Below are 15,454 nucleotides of genomic sequence, written 5' to 3' on the forward strand. Positions count from 1 at the left end.
CTTTGGCATTATATTGTAGTCTATTAAGTGTGGAATAGCACTATGACTAAAATGTCCATGCTTGGATGAAACATGCTTTTATTGCTAAAAAATGCACTTTTAATTTTCTCCAAGAACTTTTCCTTTGCATTGGCAAGTTGGCTAATTTGGTGCAGGAGGCCTAGCTTTGGGCATGCAGCTTTTAACATTACTGCTCCCATTTTACAGTGGAGGAAACTGAGGCAAGTGGAGGCCAGCTGACTTGGCTAGGGCTCACAGCAAGCTTCTCTGGTAGTATTAAACCTCGGGCCTCCCTGATTTCGGGCCCAGCTCTCCACCAGCTTCTCCGCCCCGGGGCCAGGCCTTGGAGACTCGCAGCCGCGGCACTATATAGAACGGGGAAGGGGAGGGGCACGGCCATGTCTGTCCTTGACTGGCCCGGCGTGAATCTCGCCTTCCCCAAACGGGCGAGGAGCCCCAGAGGAGTCCGGCGCGCGGCTCCTAATTCGGGCCCCGCCGCGGCGGTGCGGCCGGAGGCGGGACTGCGCTGCCCGGGGCCGAGGCCGGGCCGCGGCCGGAGTACCTGGGACCCGATCCCGCCGCGTGCCCGGAGCCGGACGGTCCACGGCCACGTCCGCCCGTGACTGATGCGCTGCTACTGGGACTTGGCCGCGTGGCCTCGGTGTCCGTATCCGCGAAAGGAAGGCGTCACCCCAAAGTCCTGCGGAAGCACCAGAGCGTGGACCTCGGCCCCGGAGACCGCGGCCCAGTAGGAAACGATCTAGAAGATCCATTCGCCCCCGCCCCGCCCCCGGCCCCTTTGACCGGGGAACCAGCAGGAGGCGCTGCACTCATTGAATGGATGGGAAAATGAGCCCAGGAACGAGAGCCCGACGTTCAGCGCTCCCACGAGGCCCCGCCCGCCCTGTGACCGGTTCCCCAGCCCGAGGAATCACGTGGACGTCTGTCACGTGACAGCCGGCTAAGTCCCAATCCGGGCGGGCTGAACAGAGGACTGCCATGCTGGGCTCGGGGAGCCGCGTGTCCGCCGCCCGGCGCGGCCCCGGCCTCGCTCTGACCTGGCTGCTGCTGGGGCTGGGGTTGGGCCCGGGCAGCGGGGAGCCCTGGGGTGAGTGACGGCAGCTCCTCCCCTCGTGTTTCCAGGACCCTCCCCAAACTCAGCACCCCGAATTTCGCGAGCTCCTTTCTCTGGGAAGTGCCCCCAGCGGTCCCCCTGCTCTCCAACTTCTGGAAACTCCCCCGAGCCGTGCTCTTCCAGAACCGCCCCCAAACGCCACGTTCTCAAAGTCCCCAAAGCTCTGCACCCTCCCCCCCCATCTTACTCCGCTCCCCCAGCCCTTCCCTTGGCCCCGGAGTGCACTACACTTTCTCCTGTACCAGAGTACAGGGGCAGCCGTCGGAGCATTTTGTGTACCGCCACTGTGCAGGCCTGCTGTGTGCAGGCAGGAGCTAGGTGCGGGGACCGGCCCTGGGGCGAGCCCGCAGAAGTCTGGGGGAGTGCTGGCCGGCGAAGGAGCCCCGCCCCGGGGGGGGAGGATAACGGGATTTACTCTCGGGTAATAGACTGGTTGGATGTGGATTGTTTGCAAAGTGCTCTGATCAGTTACCGCATCCGGCTGCACAGCAAGTCTTTAAGGTGCCTTGTGGGGTCTTGGCCGGTTTTGGTAATTTGAGCAAACTGAGGACGAGAGACATTAAGTGACTTGCCCAGGCAAGAATCACCTCTAAGTGAGTCAGGATTCGAATTCAGTACTCCGTGACTCCAGAGCCCGCCCTATTCATGTGCCATCTAGCTTCTGAGTGTTTTGTGTTAGCGAATATCACCCGCAGGGCAGCTTCAAAGCTGGATGGATTAATTTGGGGGTGCTGGTGGTGAGGTGGCTGCCGAGCCAAGATGCCCCGGTAGGCCCTGGCTTCCTAGCGGTGGATACTACAGGATATCAGCATCCCTCAAGGCCCTGTACAGTGCCCTCCCCCCCTCTTTGTCTCTGTCTCTCTAATTTAAAATGGATTTCCTGACCTCTTACATCCCATCCCTGCCTGTGCACATAACCTTGCATTCAGCTCCCTTACCGCTCCTTCCCCTGAGATTATCTCCTTTCTTCCCCTCTTGGCCTTTCTACCTGCATCCCCCCAAGGTGTCCTCCAAGCCCTGAGTCCCAGGTCCTTTGGCTGGCATAAGTTCTAATCCTGTATGGTCCTTCCTCTGTTCAAGGAGCCTCCCAAGTGGACTTCGAGGAGCGATACTTTGAGCAGATTTTGGATCATTTCAACTTTGAGAGTTATGGCAACAATACATTCCTCCAGCGGTTCTTGGTGACAGGTGAGGTCTGGCAAGGAAAATGGGGCAGGGGGACACCAGCTAGGGCCCTCCCCACAGAAATGATTACTACACACACACACATTTTGTACATACATGTATACACACATTGGTTGAATAGTTGAGTATGTTTAGTTGAGTATGGATAGTGGAAGACTCACTTCTCCAGGATGGCTTTCTGCAAACTGTTCAATCTAGAGAGGACAGTGGATGGGGAAACTTCAGGGCCTCTATGTGATACCTCAGCCTGCCCTGTAGAACATAAGCCCCTTGAGGGCTCTTAGTTTAGTTTGGATCCCCCATGGATTAATCTTTTTTTTGAAGTTAAACATTCTTGGGGCTCCTGGGAATGGGGGTGAGAAGAAATCCAGCTTCTGATTTAAAGTCCAAATCTGATCTCTTAAACTACAATAAGCCCTTTCCCTGGAGGGGACACCTTAGGATGTTTTCTTTGATGGTTAGAGAATGCCCTGTCTCTTTTGGTCTGTCTTACAGAGAAGTTCTGGAAGAAGGGAACAGGACCAATATTTTTTTATACGGGAAATGAAGGTGATGTCTGGGCCTTTGCCAGTAACTGCGATTTCATTCTGGAGCTAGCATCAGTGGAGGAGGCTCTGGTCATTTTTGCTGAACATGTGGGTATGGGGTGACTGTTTCTCAGGCTTGGGGCTCTTTCCTGGGCAGGTAACAGGAGACTGACTCTGCAATCAAGGAGGAGAACAGATCATGCCCTTAATTCTCTCCCTTTGAGGTATTTTGGTTCATCTCAATGCAGCTCTGATTTTTATCAGGATATCAGCCTCTGGGCCCAAGGACAGTCTTTTGTCTGGGCCATATTCAAAAAGCCCTGATAGAATCAACTTTTATTCAGGCTTTAAAAGAAAAGTTGCCTATTTAGTTATTTTCATCCAGTTCATAATCAGATATGTTTTGTCTACAGTTGGAATGAAAATATTTTGAATAATTTCTGGTACCTGAAAGATATAATCTGGCTCCTGGTATACTCCATCCCTATCATCATCATATTTTAACAGGCTGGGATCTGGCAAAAACCCCTTGGTACTTAGAAATGAGTTTGAACTATCTTATGCAGTGGATTTGCTGTGACCTGATGAGGAGACCTACTGGGGTCAACTTAATGGTCTTGGCCAGTCAGGCCAGATGCTGGGCCGAGATGGGATTCTGGGCTCAGTCTGGTTTTTGTTCTTATTCTTCAGCGCTACTATGGAAAGTCCCTTCCATTTGGGGTCCAGTCCACCAGAAAGGGAAATACAGCCCTGCTTACAGTAGAGCAGGCCTTGGCTGATTTTGCTGTGCTGATCCAGGCTCTGCAAAAGGAGTACAAGGTTGAGAATGTGCCTGTTATCACCTTTGGAGGCAGGTATGTTCCTAAGGAGCCATGTGATTGCCAAGGGTCAACAGGTGTTTCCCAAGCTTAGCTTTTGAGGTAAATCTCAAATAGGGGGCCTTCTAGGCTTAGCCCCACCATCTTTACAAGTCTCAAACTTTTCCTCTGTGCCCTCCACCTTATCTAAAGGTGGAATCTCAGTGACTGCTTTATCAGAAATTGCTAATAGAATGGAACACTAGAGGACAGTTTGGAGGATGTGTCAGCTATCTGGTTTTCCTAAATGGCCTGCCCTGGTTCCACCTTCCAAGGGATAATCCAAACCCTCCCAGAAAGGGCTTATTATATTCAGTCCCTGCTACTTTCCTGCCAATCGGTGACACATAGAAATGAAGATCCTATTGGATATTGGATATTTTGTACTGATACACTCTAGGCATAATAAACTTAATGGATCCAAAACAACTCACTTATGCTTCCTCCCAAACTCAGCCTCTGATATTTCTGTTGGGGACATCATCATCCTTCCAGTTGCTTGGGTTCAAAACCTTACTCATCCTGATGCTTCCATCTTACCCCCACACATCCAGTATCCCCTTCTCCCTGCTATCACACCCACAGATCATCCCTTCATCACTTCTCTTCTGGATTATTACACTTGCCTCTTGATGGATCTTCCTTCCTTAAGCCTCCTTCTGCTCCAAGCCATCCCTCCATGAAGCTGCCAGTGATTACTCAGCCCTTACTCCATCACTCAGTAGCCTGCTCTGGCTTCTTAGTGTCTCAAAGAGCAATTCCTTTGTTTGGATTTTCATGACCTGCTATAGCTTGTCTTCCCAGGCTTATTAAACTTTACTCACCCTCACATTTTCTCCATTTGAGCCAAACTGATCCTCTTGCTATTTCTCATCTATTTCCTCTCTATGGGTCTTTGTCCTGTCTCTCTGGCATTCCAGGAGTACATTTCCTCCTCCCCTTTGTTTTAGAATCCTGGTTTTGTTCAGGGCTCAGCTCGAGCACCATATCATATATGTAGCCCTTCCTGATCCCTCCAGCTACCTATCTCTGCCTTTAACTCAAAATCTTCCTGTATGGATTCTGTCTCTACCTGTCCATGTACATGTGAACCCCCAGCCTAGCACCTTGAGGAGAGGGGCTCTTGGCACACTGCTTGGCCCAAAGGAGCTGCTTGGCTGATGAAAATACATGCCTTTAGAGGATACAAGTTTTGTTTCTCTTGTGAAGTCATTTTATTTAATTCTTCCAACACTTTCTAGAAGAGAAATGAGTATTCTCGAATTCAGATGAAGAAACCAAAGGCCAGAAAGACTACAGGGACTCAGACTCAGGAGGACTTCTTGTGGGTTCTAAAATTCGTTCTGTGCCCCCATTCTTCTTGATTGTGGCTGCTCTCTGGACATGGTAGTGGAAGTCAGCACATATGACAAATATTGCTGTAGAGTAGGCTTTGAAGAATGGGTGGAATTGCAATAGTAATAACAGCTCCTTTTCATGAAGCACTTCTCAATTCAGACACTGTATTTAATGAAGTAGATAGCACCAGTATAATAACCCCCATCTTATATTGGAGGAGGAGAGGGATGTGTTGGGAAGAGTCAGGAGGCAGGAGTATCTCAAGCAAAGTCTTCTCTTCTCTCCCCAGTTATGGAGGGATGCTCAGTGCCTACATGAGGATGAAGTACCCCAACCTAGTGGCTGGGGCACTGGCTGCTAGTGCTCCTGTGCTCTCCATTGCTGGCATTGGGGACTCCAGCCAGTTCTTCAGAGATGTTACTGCTGTAAGTTGGACCAGCCCCCCAGTCTGCAGGAGCCTTTGTGTGGTCCCAGCAGCAGCCCTTGCCCAGAGGTTGGCACCTCCTGGCATTATGTAGCCAGAAACCCTTTAACAACCTCATATTATACTCATCCATGTACTACAATCCCACGTGCTAGCATGTAAGCTCCTTGCAAGGACTGCTTTATTTTTGCCTTTAAATGTTGAATTACATTGAATTGGGGTCACTATAGATCCTTCCATTACAGCTCACCTCTGTGCCCTGCACTGCCATGACTTTCCCCAGGGCAAAGGCACAGGGTTTGGCTTGTAGCAAGAAATAAATGAGGAATTCACATGCTTTGGCGTTTTCCTCCCTCTCCCCTGCCTTCCTCTAGGACTTTGAGAACTACAGCCCCGAGTGTGCACAGGGTGTACGAGAAGCCTTCAGACTGATCAAAGACCTGTACCTACAGCAAGGTAACAATAATTCTTCCCCCTGTCAGTAGTTTCCCATATACCAATCTATTTAGTGATCGAGCATCTCAGAGCAGAGGCAAAGCTGGTGATGTAGCCTCATTTCAGTAATAAAACCCCTGAGGCCGCAGGTCACCTGCCCAGGTCACAATGAGTTGGCAAGGCCAGAGTCCTGGGTCCCAATTCCTTGTTCACTGCTTCTTCCCCTAAATGATCCTGCCATAGGCATCAGTGGTCTTGCTTCATGGGATGAAAAAAATTGCCCAGGACTCAGGTGCTAAGCTCTAATAATACTGAAGTATTATAGTAATTTCTCAAAGAAGTCTGTATTATGTGTGATCAGTTTTCAAAATACTTAAGGGTGGATATTTCTAATATGATAGGCATGAAACTGAGATTTGAGCCACAGATTTCTGAGCACTGGCCATAGTAGATCCCAGGACGAGTTGAGGTCAAGGTGGCTTGGAGCCCATCTTACTGTCACCCTGACTTGGACCCTGAGCTGGCTGAGGGGAAGATGTGTGCGTTGGATTTAGAATATCATCTTAGCTCCTTTTGCTCAGACAATATCATCTGCTTGGGATGTGATGACTGGAACATTTCTTCTCCTTCTCAAAGCTTTTGACAAAATCAGCCAGGAAATGGGTACTTGCACGCAGCCCTCAACTGACTCAGCCATCACCCAACTGTTTGAGTTTGCCCGAAATGCCTTCACCATGATCACAATGATGGACTACCCCTACCCCACTGATTTCATGGGCCATTTCCCAGCCAATCCTGTGAAGGTAAGGAGTCCCAGGAGCTATTGGACATTGGGGGAGAGAGTGGAAGAGCATCTGCCGGAGCTACCCACAACACAAGCTGGGGACTCTTGTTCTTAAAGAACAAAATCCCAGCAGATAGAAAGAGGCAGAGATTTGTGGCAAGATGCTCCTGGCTAGGTCCATGGCTATAAGAGCTTTCCAAAACAAGGTTAAGAAGGAACAGTGAATCCAGGCTAAAGTCCAGCTGCTCCTAAGTTTAAAACTTAGAGGATTGAGATCTGAAGGGAGTCTTGACAGATTAGCTATTCCTCATTTTACAGATGAGGAAATTGAGGTGACTGACTGGGGTCACATAGGCAACAAACAGCAGAGCTGGGATTCAGACCCAAGGCTTTTGTTAAGTGACTGGCCTAAGGTCACAGAGCTAGGAAGTGTTAAGTATGATGCCACATGATGCCATTTAACTACCCCAAGACCCAAGGCTTTTTAGTAAGAAATGTATTTTGTTTCTACCATCACTTCTCCCACTGCCTTCATAACTCAGGGTATGAGCCATCCAAGTTTTATCTTGGGACCAAAGTTCCCTATCATATCAGCAAGATCATTCTCCCAGTTTGTGCCAGAGATGAGGAGAGTAGAGAAAGACTATGGTCCTGGAAGTCTTGTGTCTCAGCCTCAGTTCCTGAACTCTGTTCCCCACTAAGATAAATAGGGAAGGGGCAGCTAGGTGGTGCAGTGGATAGAGCACCAGCCCTGAATTCAGGAGGAACTGAGTTCAAATTTGGCCTCAGACACTTAACGCTTCCTAGCTGTGTGACCCTGGGCAAGTCACTTAACCCCAGTCTCAAAAAAAAATAAAATTTAATTTAATTTAATTTAATTAAAAAAAAAAAAAAAAAAAAAGATAAATAGGGAGACTGACCTACGTGTCTCTCACCAGGTGGGATGTGATCGGCTCCTTCATGCAAAGAACCGGATCCAGGGGCTCAGGGACCTGGCTGGTAAGTCTTCACTTCCCTGTGATGGGCTGGGTGGAGGGGATTCTTCCAATTTCCTCCCCCAACTAACTACTGCAGACATATTTTGAATGGCCTGTTACTGGGCTGGTGTATTTTGTGAGAACTCAGATTTAGGGCTGGCTGAGGATTTCATGTTCACACAGCAGAGGATGTACACAATGAGTTGTTTCATGGTGCAATCTCAGCATCCTCTGGCAAGCTGTTCCTTTTACTCTCCTTTTTACTGGCACCCCAGCCTGAGCAGAGAAGTGGCAAGAAGACCATCAGGGAGGGGAGAAGAGGGCAGAGGTGATAGGGAGTGCAAGAGGAGCAATAAGGAGTAGGGAAGAGTAGAAAGGAGAGCTCACAACAGCAGGAACGCTGGCCTGGGAGTCGGGGAGACATCCAAATCCCTCCTAAGTACATGACCTTGGGCAAGTCTGGTGTTAAGAGTACTCTTGTTTCCTCATGTATAAAAATGGGAATAACAGCCCTTACCTCATGGGAGGATCAGGTTTATGAAGTGCTTTGCAAAACATTGTTACGTAAATGCTTACAGTCACAGATTGTTCTAGGCTAGCCCCAACATTTTACAGATGAACAGCTCCAGAGAGGGCCAGGGGTTGAGGAGCCATCTCAGCTTGCTGACTAGCAGCTCTAGAGAGATGTGTGTTGGCAATGTCTCTGTTACTGAGGCCCTGATACACATAGGGAGTGGTAGTGGGGGTCTGGGCCTTGGGCCCTCCCTCTGCCCTTGCCCAGGGATCTGATGCTCAGCCACACCTGTGCCTGTCATCTCTGTTCTGGGTTGTACCCCTGAAGGTCAATGTTGGGACTGGTGATGCCGGAGTCCAGGACTTCCCCCTCTACTTGTTTTGCCCAACAACCCTACTGAGGTACCTGGATTAAGTTGTGTTCATCTTCATTCAGTAGTTCAATGGTACCCACGTGGGCTCACTGAGCTCAGAGGAGGGAGACAGATTAAGGTGGGCAGCCTTTCTCCCTCACCGCTTGTGACTTTGCTGCAAGCCTCATCTGCTCTTCATTGGTAACTGGATTTAGGGTGGGTTTCTCTCCTGTGGAGCTGGAACTCCACAGGAGGTAGAGCAAAGATGCAAGAAGCATGATCCAGAAGTGGCTGTGGCAGGAAGGCCACCTCCTGCCATGCCCAGCCCGCTGGCTTAGACACCAGAACTGTAGCCTCCTTGGTCCTGGTGCCCAGAAAGCCCCCACCTGTAACATAGAGCTGGTCCTCATGCCCCACCATGCTCAGCTGGCACCGGCCCAGGGAGATAAGACGCAGAACCGTCCACTGGTCTGTGCTTGGGCTGTAGCACTCTGTCTCAGCAACATGGATCCATGCCCCTGCCTGTGCACGAGTGGTTTTCAGTCATATCTAGCTGCCTGAACTTTGGAGCCCCTGGAGTTCCCAAGAATACCAGGATTCTCAGGGCCTTATGGTGTGATTATCAGGAGACCTGGATTCTGGCTATCCCATGAGCTATCTGCATGACCTTAGGTACTCCTGTGAGACCTGTTTTTTCACCTATGAGATGGAAATGAATTTGGAGATGAATGGGGTGGGTTACAATACTTAATGGCTGGCCCTCTGTGCACCCTTTGCTCAGTTAAACTAAGCCCAACCCTCCCCTACCCTTCAGCTTCTCTCCATGATACTCACTGGGCTAAGGGTCCGGCCTCCAACACAGAAAAGGGTGTTCCTGGAAGCTGCAAGGCTATGTTCACAACGGGAGAAAGTCAGTGGGTGGTTGGGGATCCAGCGATGCAGACGTGGAAGGTAACTGCTCACTAGATTTAGGGTCTTACCTGAAGAGAAGCCACCTTGGGAAGGGAAGAAATGGGCAAGGTAGAATGAGAGAAGTCATATAGTTCTGACCCTCTGGGGAACTCACATTTAATAGGGCAGACATGATTCTGGAGACCTGGTTCCCAAAGCTTCCATCCCATCCTGCCCTATCCCAACTTTCCCTTATGATCCTTTGTAAATGATGTGGTTTATCTAGACCATGAATGTTGCTGTCTCCTTCCCTCCTTCCCTTTACCCCATATGTCTAAGTACATATATACATACACACATGTATATGGGGATGTGTGTACATGTGCCCACACGCAGCTATATATAAGATTTTACTCTCAAGTGCAGTTTAGGTAACTTTCAATATGATGAGTTTCCTTTAATTTATATATTTTATTTTTTGCATTAAAAGAAATACTGTTTGGAGAAAGCTCTACTAGACTGCCAAAGGGATCAGTGTTAAAGGCTTAAGAGCCCTTGATCCTACCCCACCTCTGGGGAACTTGCTTTATGTTTTTAGACTAGACTGTTTACTAGAAAATGGATTTCTTGTTTCTTTTCCATACACTAGTGTTATGTGCTCAGTCCTCACACTTGCTTAAGCTCCCATCAAAGGTCAAAGTTTGGATAGCGTTCCTATCTAAGCTTGGCCTCTCTCTCTGTCCATTCCTCTGCCCACCCAATCCCCCTCTCAGCCCATCCTTCCTCAGTTTCTCCAAGGAAAGGGAGCCATTTTTCAGTTAGCTCACCTGCTATATAGAGAAGGCCCTCATGTGTGGTTCCAGCATGGTCAGCCACAGGCAGAGGGAAAGGCACCAGCCATGTCCAGGTGTCTCCAGTGGGCTCGTAAGCCTCCACAGTGCTAGTGAGCTTACCCAGAAGTGTCCCACCACCTACAGCCACAATCGCCTCGCCCAGCACAGCTGCATGGAATCGGCTTCTCCTCTGGAGCATGTTGGCCACCTGCAGCCAGGTACCATGCTGGGGATCAAATCGAAATACCTAGGGGTCCAGGGAGCACCGTGAGCAGGGTTGGAGTTCCGGGGCACAGCCCTTCACTTGGCCCTCCCTCCTATTGGATGCCCCATTCAGAAGGGAAACCTGAAGCCCCAGTCATTGGCCAGAGGGACCATTTGGATCTTAGGCAGAAGCTGCAAGAGAGAGATTCCCCAGGCCTGGGATCTTCAGAAGGGGCTCATGGTGATTTGGGGGATGGAGAAAAGGGCATCACTGCTCTGACTACTCCCCTCTCCCCTGTCCAGACTTCCAGCTACAGAAGCCCTGCAGTTCAGTGGGTAGGACTGAACATGTGTGGGAAAGCCCTTCCCCTTTGTCATTGCAGGGGCAGGGAGCTCTCCCCAGGATTCTGAACCTGGCTCTAGCTCGGGCTTCTTGCCTCAGTGTAGCTGGCATCATGCTCTCCAAAGCAGAGCGATGTCCAGCTCTGACCACTTCTATTCTGGGGCCTCGGGTAAAGCTCTCACCTCGCTGGATGGATGCTGGCCAGCTGGGTCAAACTTGGACTGGCCTCCCAGGACATAGAGGAAGCCATTGAGTACAGCCACCGCGTGATTATACAGTGGTGTGGCCAACTTTCCCATTCGCCTCCAGGTCCCATCAGCCAGTATCATGGCCCACACATCCCCATTGAGCTGGTTGTTGGGTCCACGCCCTCCCAGGATGAGCAGAGTGGGGACAGTAACTTTTGGGCAGCTGTGTTCAGTCTGCAGAGCTGACTGGGCGCCAACATGCATGTGGTAGCTCAGCGTCTCGGGACAGGTGAGATCAATCTCCATAGTGGCAGTGGCTATGGCCAGGACAGGTGGCTCTGTGGGTGATATCAGTGGAAAGTGGAGCTGCCCTAGCATCTTGATAGCCTCTCCCCCAACTAAGTCACAATCAAACAATGCATCCTTAGCATCCTCATTCTCTCCAGTAACTCACTCAGTGCATCCTGTGGCGAGTACTGGATATGTTGGTCATCTTGAGGGTCTTCGGTGACCTTCCCAGGTAGGGCTGTGGTGGTGCCCTGGAAAGCACAGCAGAGGCGAATGGCGTCACGAACCAGCAGGACCTCAGCTGCCTGCATTGTCTCCTTGAGGTTGTCTGCTGAGAGATGCAGCTTCCCGGAGTAGATAAAGTTGAGCATGTTCTCCAGCCCTGCAGGCTGAATGCCCTGCAGCTGGACAGTGGTCTCCTGGCCTGCGTGGCCCAGGAAAAGGGCCCGGCAGTAGTAGCTGGCTGAGGCAAGGACTACTCGATGGGCAGGGAAATGGACGCCACCAGCTTCAAGGGTCACATCACATAAGAGCCCCAGCTGCCACAAACCTCCAACTCCTTCTAACAGCTTCTGGGGATATGTGGCTGACCCCACAGGCTGAGCTGCCGACATAGTACTGGTCAGGGACTGCTGACTGTACTCTCCAAGCTCTTCAAGTTTTCTGGGGAGTTCTTGTCAACATGGAGAAGAAAAGAGAGTCCTGACTGCCACTGGCTTGTTTCAGCCAGACTTAAATGTCATCTGGGCAAGCCTGGGCCTGCCTCCTTTTGTTGGTATTGGTGGATCCAAGGAGAGGCAAAGTGCCACCTCCAGCAGTGTGTTGTACAGATTAAATTAGCATTTTGATGGAGGGGGCAGGGCTTGAGGCTGGTGAATTCGCCTGTATCCAATAAGACTGGAAGGTGCTTCATTTTGGGGGTATGAAAGACTCCAAGATTTCCTAGTCCCCTACTTAAATTCTACTTATTCTTGAAACACCACTGAGAAGAAAACTTTGGGTACAGTAGTAAAGTTGGCAGTGGGTGGGTGGGAAGAGAAGAGTTAATGTGAATTATCTATTAAAATTATCTGGGTGGTCAAATTCCCTTGTACATTCACCTGGTACATGGTCTGGGCACTGCATGTATGCTCCAAACCCTTTTGTTTCCCTCTTTTAGGACTGTTTTACAATGCTTCTGGGACAGAGCCATGTTTTGATATCTATAAACTTTACCACAAATGTGCTGATCCCACAGGCTGTGGCACGGGCCCCAGTGCAGAGGCCTGGGATTATCAGGTACAAGGCTGGGGACAATCAGGAGGGTGACTGACTGGATGGAAACCCTCAATTTCTTGCCCTGCCCTGCCCTGCCTTAGCATGTTTTGGAATGGATTATTTTTCAGGCCTGCACCGAGATCAACCTCACTTTTGACAGCAATAATGTAACCGACATGTTCCCCAAGATCCCATTCAGCGATGACCTTCGAGAGAAGTATTGTTTCACCAGGTGGGGTGTCAGGCCCCGGAAAAGCTGGATGCAGACCCACTTCTGGGGGAAGAGTAAGTCACCAGCCATCTCTTCCCTACACAGTTACATCTTGTGGCAGTAACACCAGTCCTTCTTCCATGAATAGAATTCTGTTCATGAGTGACATAGCCTACTTGAGGCACTCTTCAAAAAAGAAAATGGGGTACGGAAAGCAACTAGAATTCTTCCATGCCCCGACTTCAGGATTGTGTATTGCACCCTTGGAACTTTGCTGAACCATAATAAGCAAACAGACTCTGTTCTCAGTAAGTTTTGGCTTTCGCTTCTTTTGTCCATCCTATTCAGATCTCAAAGCTGCAAGCAACATTATATTTTCAAATGGAGACCTGGATCCATGGGCAGGGGGTGGGGTAAGTATCTGGGAATTCTGTGATTCATGTTGAGGTAGGAGAAGTTGTTCCCCTCCTCCCTCATCCCTTTAACAAGATTGACAATAGCTTGGGCACCATCTTCTACCATCTTTCCATTCTTTTTGCCATTGATCAAATCCAGGGACAGGCCTGGCCTGCCTAAACTTTCAAATCTCCCTGCTCCTATTCTGGTAGCAGCCAGACAAGGCAAGGCTGGCTCAGCTTTCCCCGTTAGGACGGGCACATAGGGCAAACAACTGAATGTACTTGTCTCTTGGCTACTTCTCGTGGGTGTTGCGAGCACCCCAAAGATTTGGTATTATATTGTTCTGTATGAGTCATTAACATCAGCCCTCATCTTTTTCTGAAAAACTTACAACTTCACAGGGATGTTTCCTTCTTCTGAACAGATAAGGAGTAATCTGAGTTCATCCTTGATTGCTCTCACCATCCAAGGCGGAGCTCATCATCTAGATCTCAGGTAGGGGAGTCTGGGCTTCTTGAATTTCCTCTCAGTCTGTATTCTGCCCATAAGAGAGAAATCCTACCCCAAGGGGAGTACAGAAAATCATATCTTGTTTCTTGGATCATGGTGGATGATACCACGGGGTCAGCTCCAAGCTTGCAGGTTTTTAGACGGTATTCAAAACCAACAAGTTTTTATAAAATATTTTATTCAGTTGATCCAACAAATAATGAAAAAACCTACTACATGCAAAGAAAACTGAGAATACAAAGACAAATAAGACATAGGGATCCCTGCCCTTGGGAAACCTAATAGGCTAAATGAAATGATACAGTATGCTACAGAGTGGAATAAAAGTATCAACACGATTAGGATTTGGATTCCTCCAAAAAGTAAAAAGTGCTTGTGGGCAGGGAATATCAGAGAATATTCTTAATGGAGTTGACATTTGACCAATATCCTCAAAGATAAGTAGGGTTTAGACAAGAGAAAGTAATTCTCCAGTAGGTTGAATCTTGGACAGTTAAGTCAAGCATTTATTACTTGGCTAAGTACACACAAGTAAAATAAAACACAATCTCTGTCATCAAGCAGCTTATATCTGGATGGCAGGAGTGAGTGGAGAGACAACACAAGCTGGAGTTCAAAACAGGTGTGAAGGGAAAGTAGCAAAGCAGAACTCGGTGGTGAAGTCTGGAGAGTAGAGTGGGGGGCAAAGTGCAGAACAAGGAGACAGGTGAAGCAAAGTGGCAAAGTCCGAAATATAGTTTGGTGGTTAGACTATGATATGGATGAAATAATAGTTTGATTCTCTCTCAGGCCACAGTCTGTACCCCTTACCCCTGCATGTCTCTTGTTGTCCTGTTTTCTCTTGTTCTTGCCAAACCCTGAGTTTGAAGACCTAAAGGCCTACCACAAGGCAAAGCAGAATACTCACCTTTCTTGCCTTGTGTTGCTGTTCCAGAGGGTCTAATCCAGCAGACCCCGTGTCGGTCAAAGAGGTCCGGAAGCTAGAAGCTGCATATATCCATGAATGGGTGAAAGCAGGAAGACATTAACAGTATGACTCCCAAAACTTGGAACCAGCCATCACTAATTACATCGTGTGGGACTCTACCTTCAGTGCCAGCCTACGGGACAGTTTCTAAAGCCAGACCCAAAGTGGGGCTTTGGATGTCCCTTTGTACCCAAAGGGAACCTCAAAGTCCTAAAGATTATCAGATTGGGACTATTGCTTGATAAACTCAGCCCCCCCAGGAGCAGGTATTTTGCAGGATTACCATAAGGGTTAGCATGTGATCTCTACTGGTCTGACATCTGGGCTGTGAAGAAGTATCTGTATACTTACTGGATCCTCTTCTAATTGGGTTTAAACTCCTTCCCCTTTTGTTCCCCCCCCCCCCAAGTTTTTCATTTTAGGGAATCTGGGGGAGTGACAGTAATGTATATAGGATTTTTCCTTTTTGCATCCCCTAAAAGTAAAAGCCACAACAAAATAAAACCAAAAAAAACTCCACCCTTTACCTTTACTGGGGTATGCTTTTACATCATTCTGGTACTCTAAAGACAGATGAATTGAAGTTAGCTATGGGTGTCCTTTGCCATCCCCACCTAGCCATACTTGAAATTGGAATTTCCTCTTTTCCTACTTTTGAGTAACAAAACAATACCATGCTATTGCAGAAGAATGAGTGTTCAATCAGGAAATGCTTTATATAAACCTGATGGCACATGCCCCATTGTGTCTGTAATGAAGAGCAATAAAATTTTGCCTGGAGACTTGTGTGTATATTTTTCTAACTTTTGACAAATTAACAGACATGTATTAGAGA

The 15,454-nt window shown here is 48.8% G+C and overlaps 2 protein-coding genes across 2 annotated transcripts; one reads left to right on the forward strand and one right to left on the reverse strand.

The window, feature by feature from the left end:
* Positions 1-482: 482 nt before the first annotated feature.
* Positions 483-15,399, forward strand: DPP7 (dipeptidyl peptidase 7). The gene is made up of 13 exons (XM_074289077.1): positions 483-1,108; positions 2,216-2,323; positions 2,816-2,955; positions 3,538-3,701; positions 5,332-5,467; positions 5,841-5,922; positions 6,538-6,704; positions 7,624-7,684; positions 12,435-12,553; positions 12,661-12,817; positions 13,092-13,156; positions 13,567-13,637; positions 14,587-15,399. Exons 1-13 carry the CDS (start codon positions 1,000-1,002, stop codon positions 14,678-14,680), a joined length of 1,473 nt encoding a protein of 490 aa, XP_074145178.1. The 5' UTR covers positions 483-999; the 3' UTR covers positions 14,681-15,399.
* Positions 7,604-12,001, reverse strand: LOC141555816 (kelch-like protein 9). Its single transcript, XM_074289076.1, has 5 exons — positions 11,442-12,001; positions 10,982-11,325; positions 10,247-10,499; positions 9,363-9,523; positions 7,604-9,050 (listed from the first exon to the last, which is right to left on the reverse strand). Exons 1-5 carry the CDS (start codon positions 11,887-11,889, stop codon positions 8,724-8,726), a joined length of 1,533 nt encoding a protein of 510 aa, XP_074145177.1. The 5' UTR covers positions 11,890-12,001; the 3' UTR covers positions 7,604-8,723.
* Positions 15,400-15,454: the final 55 nt, after the last annotated feature.

This window comes from Sminthopsis crassicaudata, chromosome 2 (assembly GCF_048593235.1).
Source record: "Sminthopsis crassicaudata isolate SCR6 chromosome 2, ASM4859323v1, whole genome shotgun sequence".
Lineage (NCBI taxonomy): Eukaryota > Metazoa > Chordata > Mammalia > Dasyuromorphia > Dasyuridae > Sminthopsis > Sminthopsis crassicaudata.